This window comes from Protopterus annectens, chromosome 3.part0 (genome assembly GCF_019279795.1).
Source record: "Protopterus annectens isolate FY-2018-M chromosome 3.part0, PAN1.0, whole genome shotgun sequence".
Classification (NCBI taxonomy): domain Eukaryota; kingdom Metazoa; phylum Chordata; order Ceratodontiformes; family Protopteridae; genus Protopterus; species Protopterus annectens.
The window spans coordinates 1,896,079,672-1,896,102,286 of NC_056731.1; the positions used below are offsets into that span (position 1 = coordinate 1,896,079,672).

General features: G+C 41.2%; 1 protein-coding gene across 1 annotated transcript in view; it reads right to left on the reverse strand.

The window, feature by feature from the left end:
• The window catches only part of SLC9C1 (solute carrier family 9 member C1), a 3,253,894-nt gene that overhangs the window by 474,001 nt on the left and 2,757,278 nt on the right, over positions 1 to 22,615 (reverse strand). The window contains exon 20 of the mRNA XM_044066060.1: positions 6,242 to 6,340. Coding sequence (XP_043921995.1) covers positions 6,242 to 6,340 — 99 coding nt within the window. The remainder of the gene's footprint in view (positions 1 to 6,241; positions 6,341 to 22,615) is intronic.

Below are 22,615 nucleotides of genomic sequence, written 5' to 3' on the forward strand. Positions count from 1 at the left end.
ACAGGCATATTTTTTACAAGCTGCTTCCCTCTAGATCATCATTGTTATACTAATGTTGTCTACTGTTTGCCTCCCCCTCCACAAAACTGCACTGATCCATATCTATCAATTTTAGCAACACATTTGCAATTATTTTACCTAATATAGGCAAAAATCAGTTTATAACTATGGTTTAAAATTGAAATGGGTTTATATGAAGCTGGATCTGAAGGGTCTTTTCTATCTTTAGGTAAAACAGTCAAAAGAGCTTTATTCCAAGATGTTGGTGCTTCCCTTCCTTTTGAAATACTGTTAAACAAAATCTTCCAGATCTTTATCCCTTTCTTCCTTCCTCCCTAATTTACAACCTTACACAGGATTATTAATTACTGTCTATTCCTGAAGACTTTCCAGAAGATTGATTATAAGTCACCATTTTTATCTCATCATCTCCTGTCATAACTATTAGTTGTTGAGCCTTGTCTAACTCTAACCTTGGCATAATTAACTCTTCCATAAATATTTCCATTTGTACTCTTTCTTGATTTCCACATTTCTCTGCTTCATACAAATGTTCATAAAAATTCCAGAATACCTCTAAAATATCTCCAGGATCTCTGGCTATTTTTCCTTTTATAGGTTCCCTAAGTTTGGTGACAACCCTTTCAATGTACTGTTGCCTAAGCCGTTGTGCTAAATTTTTTTGCACTTTGGAGTTGTTAATAAAAATAGTTGCTAAACCGCAATCTTTTTAAACCCATGCATATTATCCAGATACTCCCTTATTTTCTTATTTGCTCCTCCTCTTGTTCTGTGAGATTCCTCTTATTCTGCAATAATTTAACCTTTGTTAGCCCCCTCTAAGTAATTTATATTACCTCTTACCCATATCTCTTTCTGACTTTAGACACTATTGAACTAAGCTTGTTAGCATGCAATAACACAAAGAGTTGTGAATCTTGTCTAAAATGTTTGGTTTTATGTAGGTAGAATCTCAGATATTTACGTACATCCAAAGTGCGTAAGGTATATTCCCCTTTATTGGAATAGTTTGGAAAAATACTAGTAAATGGCTTGGAAGCCACCTTGGGGACAAATGAAGAGTTGGTACATAGAGGCACCCTGCCTTTGTGGAAAACCAAGTGGAGAAAAAAGGATACAGTATGCAACTCTGATACCCTTCTGGCTGATGTAACAGCCATCAAACACAATGTTTACCAGGAAAGAAACTTCAAGGGCACAGAAGATGTTGGTTCAAATGGTGATTTTGTTACAGTTTCCAGTACCAAACTGAGATCCCATGGGGGCACCAGTTTTCTAATGGGAAGACACAGGAGGAAAACTCCTTTGAGAAAGGTTTTGCAGAATTTACAAGAGGCCAAGGAGTGGGCATGGCAACTCAAGTAAAAATTTGAGATAGCCACTAATTGCACTTTAATAGCAGAAAAACTGGAACCTGAGTCAAACATGTTCAATATGAAGTGTATGATATCTGGAATAGAATCATTTGGTCAATGTTCCTTGCTGCCACCCAGAGTACAAAATATTTCCACTTGCCATGGTAAAGTTTATGAGTAGATTCTCTCTGGGGTGTTTCTTACTTTAGGGGACAAGGTGGGGTCATTTGCCATCAGAGGAATTACAGAATCCTGGCAATAATTCTGAGGTTGTACTGATTGAAGTGAGGGAGCCCATATGGGTGAGATAGCAGATCCTGCCTAGGACCTAAGAGCTACTGAGGTTCCCTGATGTAAGGCTTTAATACGGAAACCAAATTTCCTGGGCAAGTGTGGGGCAATGTGGCTTAGCATCTGACTACCTTCTGTAAAAACCTTGGAATCAGGGTAAAAGCGGATTATGTGTAAAGCAGTCTGGGAGGCCATTGTTCAACTAGAGCATCTCTTGGGGACTATCACTCTGGGGGATCATGGCAAAGAAGTTGCTGTACTTGCTGTTAGATGAAGAAGCAAAGAGATCACAGCAAGACTGGCCTCAGTGTCTGAATATTTGATGTGCTACCACTGGAATAAGGGGCCACTCATACGGCATCAGAATGGACCTGCTGAGCCTGTCAGCAAAGAAAGTGATCATCCCAGGAATGTGCATTACTATTAGAAAGGGATACAAAGCTATCATCCATTGACACACTTTTGTGGCCTCCAAGTATAAGGGGTATGATTTTCTTCCACCCTGCTTGTTGATGTACTACAACACTGTCATACTGTCAGTTTGGACAGAAATCATCCTTGGAGGTAAGAAGTCTTGTAGCTCCTGTAACAGAAGAAGGACTGCCCACATCTCTAAGACACCAATGTAAAGGGTGGCCTCTTGAGAACTCTATAACCCCTGGGCCACCCTCCTCTTGTAATGTTCTTCACCCCAAGAAGAAGAAGATGTCTGTGGTTACTGCAGTAGCAGACCTGTGGTTACTGCAGTCGCAGGTGGTGGTCTTAGAACAAAGGGCCTTTCCAAAAGAATGCAGGGGGAAGTTAGTTGCCATTGTTACTCCTTCTTGCAAAGGTTATCACATTGAAGGTGGAATGATGATGTTAAACTTGAGATCACTGAGCACAGAATAGCCACTAAAGTATTCTCATGTAAAACAAACAAACTGCATCATCAAAATGAAGGGGGCCATTAAGACATAGAGATGGGTTTGGATTGATTTCCTTAATGTTTGAATCCCATCTTGAGGCAGGGACATTATGGAACTTGTGTTGAGGTGGTATCCAATGTACAGATTCAACTTTGTTGGTTAAAGGATGGGTTTCTCATAGTTTATTGATATGCCCAGGGACACACAGAGCTGAACCAAATAATCCCTGGTGTTAATCAAGTATTCTCTTGTTGGGACAGGAAGGAAACAATCATCCAGATATGGAAACACTCAAATCTCTCATAGCCAGAATGAACAGCTAACTATGGCCTTGCACTTGGGGAACACCTGGAAGACTGTGATGAGACCAAAAGGGCAGAGGGCTGAACTGAAATTGACTGGCTCCCAGGTGGAAGTGTAGATATCTTCTGGAGACCTTGGCTATATTGATGTAGTGAGAGGCATCCTGGAGATTGACAGAGTACATCTAGTCATTACCAGTAGGCAAGGCAAGGCAAAATTGACTGTACTCTGATCATCCTGAACTGGGTCTTCTTTACATAGTAGCTTAAACTGATGAGGTCCAGAATTAGTCTGAGATCTTTGTTCTTCTTTGGAACTACAAAGAATCTCAAACAGAATTCTGACGCTTGTGATGGTAAAATTCTGCCTCTGTATGAGGATCTGAGACAGTTTCACACACACTAGTGCATTATTGGAAGGCAAAAATTAAAGAAGCTTGAGTCTGGAGCACTAATTTTGCTGGCTCAGATCTGACAAGTGGCTTGAGGACCCATCAGCTGGATCTGACAGATGGGATGAATAGGATGTTAAATCAGGTGAAGGATACAAATTCTGGTTTGTTTACCTTCAGGAATTTCACACTTTTTCATTAACACTTCTGAGGTTTGAATGAGAAAATAAGTGAATGGAGTTTCCAACTGTATGTTAAGAGCAGACAGATTATCAACTTTCAACCATAACATTGCTTTAGTGAACTTCTGATAGCTACGTTCAAATAAAGTATTGCCGTTTTTTGGTACATCACTCTTTTCTTTGTGCACTGCATTTGGAGTGCCACCACAGCCCAAATAAATCTCATGACTGGACAGTTTTCTAGTCAAGAATGAATGAATGAATGAATATGTGCAATTTTTCTGTCAGGAAAGTTGTATTATTTGATACCTTTAGACATGTTTAAATATACAAGCTAGTGACAAAACAATTCAGAAAGTGATTGATTAAGGTCACATGCACATACACATGTACACACACACACACACACACACACACACACACACACACACACACACACACAAACATACATATTTCCCATTGTGACTCGTATATTACTTGGGGAAAAAAATCTCAGCCAGACCTGGTCTCTGAAAGACAGCTACAAACACATTTAAAACTGTGAAGGTGAGAAGATTGCATATTATGATAAATGCTACTTAAATTTCTTGTCTTTTGTTTCCTACCATAACAGTGTAGGTTGAAATTCATGTAAGTCAACATGCAGCATTGGTATATGCTTATTCCGTCTTTCCTTGGCTTGATTCATTGCGCTGCTATTTCCACTGACTGGAACACTAAATGTCCATGCCTGGCTGTATTAATCACATGCCCGGATATTTGATATTTGTCATCAAGCAGTGCAGATGCAAGGAATGTAACAATGTTACTGATTATTGAAACATAGCTGAAATACTTTGGGAGGACACAGAATTATAGTGTTTATGGTTAAAGTTAAAGTCCTCACCCCTATGCTGACAAACAAGAAGAGTTTTGTTTTGCTATATTCATTAATTGGATGATTATGGTTCCGAATGCTCATTTGCAATCTATTGTGTGGACAAGAAAGATCAGCCTATACTTAAAATATTCAATTAAAAGAAAGTAGAGCTAATAGCAATGGAAGATTTCATCTGTCAGTTGAGTAGTTTGGACCAGCTTTTAAAAAGCCCAAGTTCTCAGCTCTTTAAAAAATGATCAGCCTTTGGACTAAAAGCCTGAAATTAGGAGATGCAGCTTTAAATACACAAGCAGCCTCATCTTTATTTTCCTCCCACTATTTTATAAGTGATATATCTAGCTTGGTCCACAATAAGTAATCTTAACTAGTTTATATTACTTCCATCTATCAGCTTGCCTGTTTTCACCAAATACAGCATAAACTATTTGGATGTGTTCACCAGAATGAAATGTTGCAATACTTGCTTGAATTGCTTGGCTGGGCTTCTTTTCTCTTCTCTTCATTTGCTTTCTTTCCTAGCATATCCACTGTTTCTGTCATAATCAACATTTAATGAAATGTCACTGACTAAAAAAAATGGATGAAACTGGAGATGAAAGCTGTGCCAGCAACATTCTGAGCTTCACTGGAATGTTTTAGTTTCATCTGCCTATAATACTCATTTCCAATGAAATGTAGTCATGCATGATGTTGACAATGTCTTACCATGATCCACTCACCCCATAATGATGAGTTAATGTATCTAGCCTCACCCAAGATTTAGCTACAGTACTATGATGACCCTCTTCTTTCTTATAAAGGAAAGCAGTCCACTTGACTCAGACTCTTTCCCTTCTGTCTCATCCCCAACATATACAAATTGTCATTAAATCTGGGTTGTCAGCTTTACAGTGAGGAGCTAGATCTCTGCATCACAAGATTAGTTCAGATCTCACTTATCCATATCCAAGTACAGTGTTAGAGTGAGGGTATTCTTAGTAAATTCACTGTAGTACATGAAGGTAGAATAACAGGCCTGAAAATATAGAATCAGCCATGTATGCTTTCAATTTCAGAGAAATACAGACTGTTCTTTTCTCAAGGGAAAGATACAAACTTGCTAGCTAAGCATGAGATGTACAGAAGTAAGGTTTCAGGGAGAGCTACAGAATGTTCCTTTCTCAAGTGAAAGGTATGTGTATGTGCAATGGAATGCTAGATAAAGAGGCACATGCAACACAATGATTGGAAACCAAGGCAACCAAGGCTAAAGAGGTGTGAAAAGCATTACAGGGTTTGGGTATTATTAGAGTGTACTATAGATGCAGTTATTAAATATACAGCATTTTAGAATATGAGTTAGTTTTTAGACCTATATGTAAAAGGGTCTCTACAATACAGACACTGAAGCCTTAGTACAGAAGACAGGTCAAATAAAGACTGTTTCAGTTGATATTATTCAGGACAATCAGACTATACGTGCAGAAACTTTGGAGATATATATATATCAGCACCGTTACTGTTATCCAGCATTCCAGGATTTCTACAAACTGTTATTGTTTATCAGCATTGTTATTAAAGACAGTATTCGGATCTCATTAACAGCTGTTAAATCCTTATTAACTAAACTACAGTGTTTACAGAATTCATTCTGAAAAGTACAAAAGACTTGACCCATAAAGGAGAGACTGATTTGGGTAATTAACAGATAAAGATGTTCACTCCAGTCTCATCAATTCTTTTATACTGAAAAAATAGTTTGCATTTTAATTGTAATGCTCTGTTTGCATGAAAGTCTCAGTTCAAGTGCTTTTTAACTACCCAATTTACCTTTACTAAATATATTCTAGACTTTCTACCTTTCCTAGATACATATTATTTTAGAGCTTACTTTTCTTTTCAGTAATAGCAAAAATTAGACAATTTCTTACCTTCACCATTCCTGAAACAATTAAATAAATTCCTTGTGGTTCTTGACCTCTGATTATTATGATTTCTCCTGTCTCAAAGGATAATAATCTTGATTTTTTCTGCAATAAAAGTGTAATTATTTTAGATATCTATGATAAAAGTATATAATTTATTTTCTAGTTCTATTGGGAGAGAAAGAAGAAGAGCAGAAAATATAAATTACTTATTTTTATGAGGTGCATATCAAAAAGTTATGTACTGACCATAATGGTACATCTGTGCTGTGCATTTTCATTCTTCCTCAACTGACAAGTTTCAGATCTGACTTGGCTGCTTCTTCTAGATACTCCAGTCCAACAAAGCTTCTCACTTTACCCATAACTGCAAACCTAACATACCTCAGATCAAGCTTGCTGCCCCCAGTAAACCAGGGACACTACCTTAAAAATTAGAAAGGTATATATTAAAAGGATAGAACTAGAGCTCAAACAAGAAACACAGGTTTCCAAGTATTATTCTTTAAGTCACTTCAGGAGCAAAGGGAAGGGGGTTAGGAGAGTGGGGAACTGAGGAAGAATGAAAATGGACGGCACAGATGCATCATTATGATGAGTACATAACTTTTTTATGTGATGTTGTTATTTTCATTCATTCCTCAACTGATGGAACAGCATCCCCACCTACATGAGATTTGGATGGTGCTCATGGAAGGATATTTTGGAGTACTGAGGAGCCAAAGGCAGCTCTGTTCCTAGAAATCAAATCAAATTTGCAATGAACAATAATGGTATGAGCATTGGACTAAGTGGCAGCTGCACAATTGTCATTCATAGATGTTCTTGACCAAAATGGTGAGAATACAGACATAGACCTTGTGGAATGAGCTCTAGGGGGGCTTAGGCAAGGGCAACCCTCTTCTGCTATGGCCAAAAGATATGGAATCAGTTAACATTAACCATTTGGCCTCAGTAACTTTAGAAACTGCCATGCCCAATCTGTTAGGTGAGAAGGATACAAACAATTGGTCAGTCTTCCTGAAATGTTTGGTCCAACTGAGATAGTACCAATGTTGTCTACACACATCAAAAAGATTGAGCATGGATTCTCCCTTATTAGAGAAATTTGGAAAGAAAACCAGGAGGTTAGGACCTGGTTAATATTAGGCACCAAAGCTACCTTAAGCACAAAGGATGGTTTGCTCTGTAAGGAATTCCTGTCTTTGTTGAAAACCAGGTAAGGAGATTTTGAGGAGAGAGCCTGGAGTTTGGATACTCATCTAGCTGATGTAATAGCGAATAGAAAAGTAGTTTTTCAGGACAAAAACTTAAGGTCTGTCTTCACTGAAGGTTCAAAGGGAGCTTGGGTCAGACCTTGAAGCAGGACAGTTAAATCCCAGGAAGGAGTGGAATCCTTTACTGGAGGCCTAAACAAGAAGATGCCCTTGAGAAATACTTTGCATAATATAGAAAAAGCTATGGAAGAATTATTTTCACCAAGATGAAAGTTTAAAATGCCAGCTGTGTTTAATAGTGTAATGCTAGCTCCTTCATTAAAAATTGAAGCTAAAAACTGAAGTACAGCTGGCACAGGTGCAGAAAAAGGGTCCAAATCTCTCTTAAGGGCCCAGAAAGTAAATCTCTTCCATTTACTTCTGTAAATTTTCCAAGTAGAATCCTTTTGAGAAGATAATAAAATATGGCAGATAAGGGAGGAAAGCCTGGGCTGTATAGCAATCAGTGGAACTGGAGAAAACATGCAGTCAGCTTGAGGCCTGTTATGTCCGGATGAGTCATCCCTTTCAGATGAGACAGGAGTCTAGACTGGGGTCCAGTATCCAGGGTGAATGCAGGAGATGAGGCCACAGGAAGGGAAACTAAATTTGACAATGCCAAAAAGGTGCAATGAGGGTAGTTGTGCTCTTCAACCAGTAAGCTTTCTGTATAAATTTGGGAATTAGAGGTAATGGGGGTAAGCATAGAGGAGAGTGGAGGGCCAGTCATAGTCTAGAGTATCTCTTGGTGACTCTCCCATTGGAGGAACCAGGGTGAAGAACCTGATGCACTTGTTCAGGGAAGAATCAAAAAGGTCACAGCATGGCTGGCCCCATAGATGGAAAATTCTCGTTGCCACTTTGACATTGAGAGACCAATCATGAGGCATCAGAATGAACCTGCTTAGTTTGTCTGCAATCACATTGCCCTTCCCTGGTATGTGTGTTGCTGTGAGGAAGCAGTCAGAAGAGATTGTCCATTGCCATATTCTTATTGCTTCTTGACATAGCAGATAAGATCTGGCTCCACCCTGTCTGTTGATGTACCATACTACAGACATATTCTCCATCTGAATAGCAATTTCCTGGATGTGAGAGCATCTTGAAAGGCCTGCTCTCATTTCCAGGACATCAATATATGCCTTGGCCTTTTCTGCAGTCCATGTACCTTGGACTGTACTTCCCAAGTATCCCCCCCACCCCAGTTGGGAGGTGTCCGTGGTCACTGTGGCCATAGGCAGGGGAGAACCAATGGATAGCTTTGAGAAACTTCATCAGCATGAAGTCACCAAAGAATATATTTTTTGCAAGACTGAGTGATCTTGACTGAGGCAAATAAAGGCTGCTGAAGAATAGACCACTGCACAGAAATAGTCCATTGCAGAATTCATATATGAAACCTGGCTAAAGCAACTAGAATGATAGCTGCTGCCATGGATCCTAAGGTTTGCAAGATTAGTTGTGCTGGAAGAGAAGATTATAAAATCACTTTCTTGACCTGGGATCTGAATGTCTGAACTCTTGGTGGAAGATACACTATCTGATTGACAGTGTCTAGACAAGCACTTATGAACTTCAGATTCTGAGTAGGTGTGAGTTGTGACATTGACTGTGATGTTTAGGCAAAGAAACAACTGGAGCAAGTAGTCCCTTGCTTACAGAAGTAGATTTCTGGTTGGGGCAGTTAAGAGCCAGTTGTCTAGGTAAGGAAACACTCTGAATCACAGCAGTCTCAGGTGAGCTCCTACTACCACCATACATTTGGTGAATACTTGAGGGCTGCAGTGACTCCAAAGGGCAGTTTTCTGAACTGGTAATGACTGCCTCCCAGCTGGAAGTGCAGAAATCTTCTGGAGCATTTGTTCATTTTGATTTGATAGTATGGGTCTTGAAGATCTACTGAACATATCTAATCATCTTTTTGCAACAGTGGCAAAATAGACTTAACCATGACCATCCAGAACCTTGAAAACTTCACATATTAGTTTAAATTGCTGAAATCCAGAATGGGTGTCAATGTCCCTGTCTTCTTTGGCACTAAAGAGAATCGTTAATAGGTTTTGAATCCTATCTGGTCTGGGGGAACTTCTGAATGACTCTTTTTTCAAGCAGATTTTCTATTTCTAAGGCTACCACCTCCCTCTGACTGGGTGAAACATCAGGGATTCTTTTCATTTTTGAAGGGGGAGTTTGGGAAAATGGTATGAAATAACCTCTGGATATAATTCTCTGCACCCAGGAATCTTTTGTGATGGATGCCCAGGCTTCAGAGTGCAGAGGCAAATGCCCTTTGAATGAATGGAGAGAACAGCAGCCAGGCAACCTTTCAGGAGAGCTGGTAGGGATTGTCCGAGAAAGAAACCCATAAACCCTGGTTCTGCAAGCCACCTCTGCCATGGGGGTGGTGTCTTCCATTAGACTTTTCCCTCTGCCTGTATGAGAGCTATCGCCTCATGAGTCTTGGAAAGGACATTGGAACTTGCAGAGAACCACATCATTCTACCTCCTTATTGATTCCGGGAAAAGGGTCTCTGAGGAGCAGAAATACAGATCTCAATGGCAGGCAAGGTCTTTCCATCTTGCTCACTTCTGCAGAGCATTTTTTTCATCTTTAATCCAAATAAGGAAGATCCATCAAAATGAGCATTGATGAATGAAGACTTGAAGAGCTCAGCAAAATAACATAGATGCATCCAGGCACCCGTGAGGTACCTTCTGCAGTGTGGGACATCAACCTCTTGGATGCATTAGATATGGACTGAAGGCTGGACAGCTGTGAGCAGATTTTATTTTGGTCCTCCAAAGATATGGACCCAGAAAGAGATTTGCAGAGCTTTTTAGGTCAAATCTCTTTCCCATCTTGTGAAGTGTGCCATATAATTCAGTGACTGCAGATCAAAGGTTGCTGAAACATAAACAAGCTTACTGAATCTGTCCAAGATCCTAGACTCCCTGTTAGGGAGACGGACAGATGAGCTCTTCTGGGTGAGCTTTTTCTTAGTGGCTGCTGCCACAACAATGGAATTTACCAGGACAAGCTTGCTCCAGTGTGTTCAGTCCTTTAAGGTAGCTAAAATTTTATCTGGGTTCTTGGGGATGGGTTCAACAGTATCCAGTTCCATCCATGCCTGGCTTGAGTCAAGATCTATAAACTTGTCAGCTGGGGGTGTCATTCAAGATGTAGCCAGGCCAGACCCAAAAGGCTCCAGGAACACTGACTCTTCTTGGGACAGGATGTCAGTTGACCAACCACCTTTCTGTTTTAGAAGTTCAAATATGTCTCCAAAAAAGACATCCTCAGGTGGAGATCTGGGGGACCTTTCCCCTTCACTGAAGTCAGTGTCCTCAGAGAGTGACTCCTGAGGGGAATATGTCTCCTTTTATACATTCTCTCCTGAGGGACCTCATCAGTGGGATGGGATGGTGAGGTATCAGAAGTGACAGAGAAGTCTGGCGGGACTGACTGGAGACTTGAAATGGTTGGCTGTTTCAGTGGAATCTGAGGGGGACAAGGATGTCATTTCTCTAGGTAAAGAGAAGGCCCTCTCCACAATCTCAAAGGCAGAGTGCCTAGGTGAAACTGAAGCCATCAACACTGGAGTCAAAGTCCCCTGTGCTGAAACCCCTGAATCCCCTCAGGTCCTCCACCTAAGGATGGAGTCAGACCTGAGCTGTCCAGCACAGAAATGAGCAGAGGCAAGGATGGCTCTAATTATTTTGGAGTTGACTCAAGTCCCCCGGATCTGATGCCAGTGCTTTGGCTTGGACAGTTCTTCTGCTCCAAAAGACTCAGAGCTGGACAGCTCAGGGAAGCAGTCGCAGTGTTGAAGAGCAACCTGTCTTCAGATCTGATGAGGACACCCCCAGAGATCTGGGATTTGAGGGCTCCAAAACCATGGGATGGATCAAAGAAGAAGAAATTAAGTGAGGATCGGTGATGGGCAGGCTCACAGGTTCAATGGGAGATGGAGCCAGAATTACCCCCATCTGGATCCGAGCTCCGTGGAACTTCCTCATCATCTTATATACTTTGGCCTCAGACATGCTCCTGGAGGACCTAAGTGAAGAGCTAGTTGATGGTGACCTGGACTGCTTATGCAGAGATTCCTATAGAAAGGGAGAAGGAAGTCATGTAGGAATCAGATCCAGCAAGTATCAGGGCGATCGGATCCAAGGAGATTTTACTTTCAAGATAGTAGGATCTGTGGGAGTTGGATTCAATTTCTTTGAAATTTTTGATGGTGGCTCTGAGGTTGGAGATGAAGTTGGAGATGGATCTGGAGACCTTTTCCTGGTATCCTTGTCTTTCAAAGCTGAATCAGGCTTTCCTTTGTCAGACCTCTTGAAGGAGGTTTGAGCTCCAGCTGAAAGAGAAGAAGAGGAGGTAGAAGGAATTAGGTACTTTAAAACTAATTTATTCCTTCTATCAGCAAGTGCTCTGATGTTGAAACCAACATAAATGGAACAGTCAAAACCCAAGTCAGCAGCACCCAAGCAGTAGACACATTCCCTGTGGGCATCAGAACTGGGAATATTGTACCCACAGGAAATGCATTTTTAAATCCATTTGGCTTGCCTGGCATAATGAGTAGAGACATTAGTTTTTAGCCAACAAAAAATATTTGAAAAGATGGTTATTTTTATTATTCTTTTACAGCAGATTACCAATGAAGGTATAAAAAAGTAGAAAACAAAAAAAAAGGCAGACGTAATTGGAGCAGCTTGTCATGTGATTTTTACGATTAAGTGAAACTATTTAAGATAAATGTTTTTTGGCAAATGGTTGTCTGAAGAAGTTGAGTGGAATAAACTTGACGAAAGCGCTAACATATTAGAAGATTTTGGCGTCTGAGTTTGTATTGTTTTTTGTTTTTTGGACAAGGTATAAAGAAGCACCCTGTAATGGGTAGAAAGGAAAGAGAATGGAAAGGAAAAGGTACCAACAATGGTACCTGAGGAAATTCTGAAGGTTTGGTAGAAGGGAAAAGATAAAGACCTGACAATTAGAATATAAGAACTCCAAAAGTAAGGGGGAGCAGGTGAAAAAGCTCAAGGGATAGTCCAAACTCAAAATTAAATAGAGAAAAAATCACTACTTTTGTGAAAAATCATCCAGTATTTACTTATTTACATTTGATAACTGAGTAATGTCGAACTGGGCCAGAAGCCAGTTTACAGAGGAGACCCGGGGAGAAAAGATCCAAGGAAGATTATATAATTGTACATTTGTTTATATGACAATTACAATAGAAGTTCAAACACAAGTTCCTTGACATTGTATCTGAAAGCATATAACAATGGTAGTACAATAGGCTTATACTATTCATATAGACAAAACAAAAATATGTGCGTTTTTTTTTCAGGATAAAAATATCACAAAATGAAGCTAAGAAGGCTCAATTGCCAAGAAATATTGACAATGGGTGATGGAGAGAAGGAAGTTTTTAAGGGGTTAAATTAGTTAGCCTGGTGGAGAACATGAGCAAAGCCTACGTTTGTTGAAATATTCCTTTAGGAACTGTTTAAATGAATGTGTATCATTGATGCGAGTAAATAAGTAAAACACACACACACACAAACAGACACACACATGCACACACACACACACACACACGCACATGCATGTGCACACACACACACACACACACACACACACACACACACACACACACACACACACACACACACACACACACACACACTCTCTCACTTTACTGTAATAAGCCAATACCTATATTGCTAGCTCTTCCACTGAAAGCAAAAACAAAAAAAGAAAAAAGTACACATTTCACACATTACTGTAATAACAGTTAGATCCATGCACCCCAGCTCTTTCACTGAACAGCAAAAAAAAAAAATAAAATAAAATAAAAAAAAAATAAAGAATTCTGTTCTTTCTAATGGTACAACAACCAGGTGGCTAGATCCCCGACACACTCCGCTCCCTCCTGCCTTGGCCATTCAGGTCCTGTTTCTGTGCCCTGCCCTGGTCCCTCACTCCACACATTTAGCACATAAAAAAATTATTTATTCTATTAAACTGTAGCAGACTGCTTCCTGCAAATGTAGTAAACAGTTGCTATAGTTTATACCATGTCTACATAGAGCACTACAGCACTCATGTATTAGTTAAAAAAAAATTTCACTTAAACTGTAGCAAACTATTTGATAGAAATGTAGCAAACACTTGCTACAGTTTATATCTTGCTTGCAAAAATGCTATTGTGCTCATGTTTCAATTACAAAAATCTTGTATTAAACTGTAGTAAACTGCTTGCTGCAAATGCAGCAAACAGTTGTTATAATCTAGGCCACACACACTGAGCAATGCAGTATTTAGGTCTGACTACAAATGCAATACTGGCCTTTAAAAGCCAGTATTGCACTAAAGACTGGGTGGGATTATGGATGGCTGACCTTGCCCACCCAATACTTTGCAATTGGGCAATTGCCCCTCTCATCCCACCTTAGCTACGCTTCTGGATCCAAAGATTTGAAAGATTTAGCTCTGGTAAGATGCTACTTGAGTTGTCTGTTGTCATCCAAGGTACATAGTATCCTTTCTCCCTCATTTTTAGGTTTAGGAAATTAAACAGGTAGATGGGTAGTTTGGCTTAAAGGAAACTTGGATGCCGCCTTATGCATAAAATAAATATTTGTTCTCAAAGAATCCCTGTCTCTGTGGAAAATAAATTAGGGCTGATTCACCATAAGAGCTTGCAGCTCAGACACTCTTCTTGCAGAGGTCAGAGCATTCAGTAAAAGTTTTCCATTTTCAGAACCTCAAGTCAGCCAGATGAGCTGGTTCAAATGGAGCAAGTGTTAACTTCTCCAACACAAAAGTAAGATCCCAAGAGGGGCCACCAGTTTTCTACGAGATCTTTCATACAAAACCCCTATCAAAAATATTTTGACATGAGAATGCATTGAAAGATGAAGATCCATGGGCAGATATGCTGAAATGGCCGATAAATGAACCTTGATGGAGGAGTAAGCTAGGCTATTGGAGAGTAACTCACACAAGTATTGTAAAACTAGAGAACACCGAGCCTTGAATGGGCACTAAATATGTTGTTGGTATCAACTGGAAAACCTTTTCTATTTGCTAATATAAAATTTTCGAGTAGCAGGCATTCTTGCCTACATTAGTACTTGCTGCATGTCCTTAGTAAACAGATGCCTAATAGGAATTATGAACCTAACATTCAGGCAGTCAGCTAAAGTTGATTGGGGTTTGGGTGTAACAAACACCTCTGATTTTGTGTGAGTAGATCCATTCTGTGAGTAAGTTTGTGGTGATTGTCCCTGGTCATTTCCAGAAGAAAGGTGAACCACTGCTGCTTGGACCAGAAGAGAGTCACCATGATGATCTTGGGAGATTCCTTTTGAATCTTCGAAAATACAGTAGATATCAGTGGAAAGGCATACAGAAGCATTCCTTTCCAAGGAAAGGAAAAGACATGTCTTCTGGCCCTTCTTGCATGGAGTCATGGAGCAGAATATTGCCAGATGATTGTTCAGAGAGAAGGGGAACAGGTCTACTTCAGGAACTTCCCAGAGATGGATCAAATCTTGGAAGAACCCCTGCTCTAGTTCCCATTCATGAGGGTTTGCACTTATCTTGCCCTGTCCAGCTTGTCTGCTGCAGTTTTGCCCTGACAGAATGTAGGATACTTGTAGAGTGAGACTGTGCTCTGAAGCTATATCTCAAGCTAACATGGATAGTTTGCAAATGGGTTAATGACCTGGTTCCCCCTTGCTTGTTGAGGAACCACATGACTGTGGTATTGTCTGTAACAACATGAAGAGGTCCAGGGGACCAAAGATGATTCAGGGAGTTGGGTGCCTTGATCAGGGTAAGCATTTATTCAACATTTTTGTGCTTGCATCTGTCCTTGGTATCCTACACACCTTGCACTTTTATCCCTTCTGAAACTGCTCCACAAGCTAAGTCCAAGGTGACTGACTGCTTTGGGGCAGGGAGGGAGAAGGGGAGACCTGGGTTTAGGGAAATTTGCTGTCTCCACCAAATGATTTCTTTTTTGACAAACCCCAACACTGGGATTTGAAAATGCAAAGGATGTTGGTGCTATGACCTAAGAGACTTCAGATCCCCTTGCATCTTTCTGATGTGGAGTTCTGCCAGGGGTAACATGAGAATCACAGATGCCATGACACCCAATATCTTGAGGTATTCCATCAAAGTGAATGATGTCTGAATTTAATACTTTAGACATACGTCTATATATAGATCTATTTCTTCCTCTGGAAAAAGAGCTCTTTGAACTGAGGTGTCAAGCTCACACATCAGGAACAAAACCATGTGAAGGAGTCCAAAAAGATTTTTGAATGTTTTCTTGGAATCCCAGTATGTATAAGAAATCTTGCACCCAAGTGAGAAAATCCTGACACTTTGAAAAAGACTCTGCAAAGATGAGGAAGTCATCTAAATATGTAAAAAACATGTGGATACCCTCTAGCCTGCAATGAGCTATAACTGGAGCTATATGTTTTGTTAACACTCTTGGTGCACTGGGTAGTCCAAAGGTTAAGACAGCGAACTGATAATTTGATCTAGACACACAAAATCTGAAGTCCAGATGAATTGGAATGTGATAAGCATCTTTTACATCTAATGTTACCATGAAACCTGAATGAAGAAGATGTAACAGGTTGTGCAATGACATCATTTTGAACTTGGGCACTACCACAAACAGGAAAGAAAGCTCCAGAACAGGTCTTTTCTTTTCTTGGCACTAAAACATTATTGAATAAAAACCTTTCCAAACCTTGGAAGGAGGAACTAGTTATGTCACTCTCTGGGACAGCATATGCTGAAGTACAAGGAGAAATAAAAGAGTCTGTTGTGGTAGATGAGGAATTACACCATCTAAAAAGGGGAGATTTCCTCCCCCTGCCATCTGTAACCTCGATGGATGACTTTCAAAACTCATTTGTCTGAAACTATCTGTTGCCAAAGAGAAAAATGGAGATTCAAACTTTCCGCCAGGGTGTGGTGGGGGAAGAGGTCACTTCAGTAGTCTTTCTGACTTGTTGGATGGTCCTTGCTTTTAGGGGATTCTTGAATTCATTTTGGAACCATGCTACCATTTCTTTTTAAATGCCAGTTTACTAGCATTTTGTTTTGACTGTTTATTTATTTTTTTTGGTATGCATCTGTGTTATCCATTTCATTCTTCTTTAATGATTAGGTCTCAGATCCAACTCAACTACATTTACAAGACTCTAAGATCCAACTCTCATGCTCCTACTTCTAACCATATTGCCCCATTAAACCTGCTATATCTCAGATTGAGTTTGCTGTCTTATAAGCCCCAGGAGTAATTAATCTTAATCATAGACAAAGTAAGAATAGTATTCGCAGAACTGGGGCTCAAACTTGGAAAGAAAGTTCCACAATAACCACAAGGTCACTCCAGGAGATGATAGGAAGGGGGAAGGAGGGTGGTGAGTTGAAGAATGAAAATGGGCAACACAGATGTATAGTTATGTTGAGTACATACCTTTAATATCTGATGTTGTTCTTTTCATTCATTCCTCAATGACTGGACAGAGTCCCCAGCTACATGGACCTTGGCTGGCCCTCATGGAAGGATATTCTAGAGCACTGTAGAACCAAAGGCAGCTCTGCTCCTGGAAGCCAAATATAATTTTGTAATGAGCAATAATGCTATGAGCATTGGACCAGATAGATGCTGTGCAAATGTCATCAACAGAAGTTTTAGACCAAAAAGTGGAAGAGGTAACCACAGACCTGGTGGAATGTGCTTTAGAAGGCTTGGGCAAGGCAGACCTTGCTGACTGCAAACAAAGGAAATACAATCAGTAAGCCATTTGGTCAGGGTAATTTTAGAAACTGGTGAGCCTAATTTGTTTGGGGAGAAGGAGACTAAAGTTTTCTGACTTCCTGAAATCTTTTGTTCTGTGGAGATAAAAATTTAGTTACCTATATACATCCAAAAGATGGAGCATGTATTCTCCTTTGCTAGCAACACTGGGAAAGAAAACATTCAAATTATGGCTTGATTAATATTTATTTCAGAGGATACTTTAGGCAAAAAAGATTGATTGGTCTGTAAGCTAACCTCATCTTACAGACATAATGGCAACCAGAAAAGCTGTTTTCCATTATAAAAATTTTATATCAGATTTAGCTGATGGTTCAAAAGGTTTCTGATTTAACCCTTGCAGTACAACTGTCAAATCCCAGGGGGCAATGGGTCCTTCACTGGGGGCCTAAGCAAGAAAGTACCTTTTAGAAAGGCCTTGCACAACTTAAGAAGCTAATGAGGAAGCATTTTCTCCTGAGTGAAAATTAGATATGTCTGCTTATTGCACTTTGATAGTAGAGAAACTAACTACTTCTTGAAAATAGATGTGAAAAATTCTGGGTCCTAGGACCGGGTCTATATTAGAACATCGAATATTTAACAGTTTGAATCACTAAAGGTCGATCCTTAGTGATCGAACTGTTAAAACATTGAATGTTCGGAAAAAAAAATAAAAACAACAACAAAAAAAAATAGATGGTGTAGGCAGGGGGGCAAACCCCCCTGCACCCCCCACCCCCCGCTACTTAAATATACTAACTCCGAGACCGCACTACATTGAAGTAAATGGAAATCTTCCCTTACGGAGATTTCCGTTTACCTCTTCGATGTTCTGCAGTTTCACTATTCTTGTGCTGACAATGTCAGATTCGACATTGTCGGCTCTCGAGAATTTAATATAGACCCCCTAGGACCATAGAGGTAGGAGTAGTGAAGTGGTCCATTTCCCTCTGTATAGCCCAAATAGAGAATCTTTTCCATTTACTTTTGTAAATCTTCCTAGTAGAGGTCTTGCGGTAAGACAGAAGTATCTGTCAGAGAAGTATCTGTCAGACTGGGGAGGAAGGCCTGCGCTGTCTAGCTATCAGAAGAATTGAGGAAACCATGAGGTCAGCTTGAGGCCTGAAATGTCTGGATCTTGCAATGTGGATGAATAAGAAAGCAGGTCTGGACTGGTGTCTAGTATATATGGTGGATAACAAAGATGAGACCAAACGAAGGGGAACTACACCCGACGAGGCAAAAATAGGGGCAATGAGGACAACTGTGCTCTTCAACTGAAGTGCCTTCTATATGAATTTGGAAAACAGAGGTATTGGGAGATAAGCATAAAGGAGGTTGGAGGGCCAAATGTGGACTAGAGCATCTCTCAGTGACTCCCCTCGAGGAGGGATTAAGGTAAAGAACCTTCTGCACTTGTTGTTGTGGGGAGATGCAAAGAGGTCACAGCAGGGTTGGCCCCAACAACAGAAAATCTTCTCCGCCACTGACTGATTGAAACACCACTCATGAGGCATCAGAATGGACCTGCTGAGTTTGTCCAATGGAACACTGGATTTCCCCAGTATGTGCATTACCATAAGAAAGAGGTTGGAGGAGATCACCCACTGCCATACTCTCACTGCCTGTTGACAAAGGGGGTAAGATCAGGTCCCCCCTATTTGTTGATGTACCAAACCACAGATATATTGTTGGTTTCTATTTCAATCTAACCAAGTAAAAGAATATCCTGGAAAGCCTGGCACACTAGAAGGACAGTATTTATCTCTAGTACACTTGTGTGTGAATTGATTCTGGGAACTACATGCCTGGGACCATCCTTCACAAGAAATGCCCCCATTACCCCGGTTGGGAGGCATCCATGGTAACTGCGGCTACTGGGCATGGAAGAACAAAGGGGAGGCCTTGAGAAACTTCATCTTACAGAATCCACCAATGTAGGTGGTCTTTGCATACTTGTGTGAGCTTGACTGGTGAAGACAAGAGATGGTGAAAAATTGAACACTGAACAACTAGAGTCCATTGGAGAATTTGCATATAAAACTGGGCCATAAGAAGCAAGGTTATGGCTTCTGCCATTGACCCTAAAGTCAGAAGAATCAGTCTGGCTGGGGGAGAAGGATGTGAGATAATTTGCTGCACCTGACACCTGATGGTCTGTACTCTGTTTGGTGCAAGGGATGCTTTCTGACTGACTGTGTTCAAATGAGCACCTATGAACTCCAGGCTCTGAACAAGCTGAAGATATGATTTGCAAAGGTCAACTGAGATGCCTAGAGATTGACATAACTGAAGCAAGTAGTCCCTGGATTTCTTGAGGAGATGCCTGGTTGGGGCAGTGAGGAGCCAGTTGTCTAGGTATGGAACCACTTGGAATCCTAGCAATTTCAAGTGAGTTGCTACCACTGCCATACATTTGGCAAACACCCTGGAGGCTGTAGTGACACCAAAGGGCTGGGCTCTGAACTGAAAGTGACCAGCTCCCAGTCGAAAGGACAGAAATCTTCAGGATCATCTGTGACAGTACCCATCCTGAAGATCGATGGAACAAATCCAATCGTCCTTGTGCAGAAACAGTTAAATGGACTGAACCATGACCATTCAGAACTTTGACTTCTATACAAACTGATTCAGATTGCTGTAATTCCAAACTGACCTCAGGTCCCCTGTTTTCTTTGGCTCACAAAATGAATCTTGAGTAAGTTCCAAATCTTTTCTGGTCTGGTGGCACATCTTGGATAACTGTTTTGTCTAGCAGCTTTGAACTTCTAGAGCTGCTGCTTTCCTCTGACTTGGTCGAATGTCGGGGAGCCTTTTCTTTTTGTTTGTGGGAATTTATGAAAATGGTATGAACTAACCTCTGGATATTTCACTCTACACCCAAGAATCTTTTGCATTGATGCTCAGACATCTAGGTGCAGAGACAAGAGCCCCCTGACTGCCTCCAGAGATGAGCAGTTGGGCAACTTTTCAAGAATGCTGAAAGGGTTTATCTGCGAAGTTTCAGAAATCCTGATTTTGCAGGCCTCCTCTGCTGTGAGCATGGTGTCTTCCATTAGAACTCCCTCTCTGCCCTAGGAGAGATATCCCCTTGTGACTCTTGGAAAGGATCCTGAGACTTACAGAACCACATTTTTGTACTTCCTCAGTGATTCATGGAAAAGACTCTCTGAGGGGGTACAGAAATGGATCCTTACAGCAGACAAGGTCTTTCTACCCTGTTCACTCACAGTAAGCATTTCCTTATCAGTGGGGCCAAACAAGGATAATCCATCAAAAGGAGCAATGATGAATGAAGAGTTGAAGGACTTTGCAAAGTCACCCAAGCACATTCAGGCATGCCATTTAACTGCTATGCCTGAAGCCACCACCAATGCGGTACCCTCAACAGCATTGGAAATTAACCTAATGGAAGCATTACAGATGGATAAAAGAGTGGCCAGCTGTGAAGAAATCTTCTTGAGGTCCTCCTCAGACATGGACTCAGAGAGAGACTTAGAAAGCTCTTTATTCAAATCTGATTGCAGCCTGCTGAAATGTACCAAGTAGTTTAGTGCCCATAGGGCAATGGCCACTGAGGTGTAAATGTGCTTTCCTAATCTGTCCAACTCCCTGGACTTGCTGTTAGGGGGATGGGCAGAGAGGTTTTGTCCTGTCATCTCTTTCTTTGTGGCTGCTACTACAACCATGGCATCAATGGGAAATCCCTTGCTCCAGTGTGGCCTGTACTGGGGGGGGGGGGGGGGCAAGGACCTTATCCATATGACAAGGGCTGGGTTCTACAGTATCCAGTTCCTTCCGTACCCAGCAAAAGACTAAATCTATAACCTCATCAGCCGGGGAGCCACCCAAGACATAGATCGGCTGGACCCAATAGCTTCCAGGAACACTTACTACTCCTGGGAAACAGTATCAGACGACCATCCACGTTTCTGCCTGAGGATTTCTAAGATGTATCCACAGGAGACATTATCTGGTGGAGACATTGGGGACCTCCCCCCTTCATCAAAGTCAGTGCCTTCAGTGAGTGACTCTTGAGGGGAGTCTGTGTGCATCCTCTTGAACATTCTCTTGTGTGGGACCTCCTCAGTGGGATGGTCTGGGGAGGTGTCCAAAGATGGGGGAAAGTCCTCAAGGGGAACTGTCTGGATACTTGATAGGGCTGGCTGTCCTTGTGTGATAGGTCTGTGAGGATCAGAGCTCAGACCCAATGGTGGCAGGGCTGATGGATCCGAAGAAGAAAGAGTTTACATGTCTCTCGGATGAAAGAAGACCCTCTCCACCACCTCAAAAGCAGAAGGACCAGAAGGGGCCGAAGCTGACCATACCAGTGCCAAAGCTCCAGATGCTAACATGCCTCAGCCTTGCCTGGATCCCTGCCTCAAAGGGGGAGTAAGAACTGAGCTGCCCAACACCAAATCCTCAAGGGTCAGGGACAGCTCTGACAACCTCAGAGTTGAACCCAGTCCCCCAGACATGGTGCCAATGCTTTGGCTCTGAGACTTGTCCTGGTCCAAAGGAATCAGCACTGGACAAGTCAGGGATGCACTCAAAGTAGGTAGCCCTAAATGTCTTCAGATCTGATGCTGAGCTGGGATAAACCCCATCTCAATCTGAGCTCTGAGGAACTTCCTCATCATTCTATAACTTCAACTTCAGAAAGGCTCCTGAAGGACCTGATGGAGGAAGTAGTGGACTTGGGCTGAGACTCTCTCTCCTCAGGGTCTCTTGTAGAGGTAGAATGGTGTCAAGGAGAGACAGGCTCCAGAGTGAACCCTGGGAACCAGGTCCTAGTAGACTTCAACTGTACTAATGTCAGATCTGAAGGTGTTGTATCCAACTGTTTCTGCTTTGCATACAAGGTTATTAGATCCGATTTCTTCTGAACTTTGGTAGGAAGCTAACAAGTAGAAGCCAACTTTGGAGAGTGGATTAGAGACTGCTTACTAGATTCTCTTGTCTCCAAAGATATCTTAGGTGTTTTTGTGGGAGTCTGAGTCCCTGAAAATGAAGAAAAGGAAAAAGAGGTTAGTAAGAAGCTTTTCAGTACAAACTTATTGTGTTGAAAAGTGAGGGCCCTCTCATTAAACCCAGCACATATGGTGTAATCAGTAGTTAGATGGGCATCAGCTAGACAATAAATGCAGTCCCTGCTGGCATCAGAATTAGGGATTTTATGTCCACAGGAAGTGCATTTCTTAAGCTCAGTGGATTTGTCACCATAATCACTGAAAATGAAAAGGTAGATCATAAAAAAAAATTTTTTTTTTTGT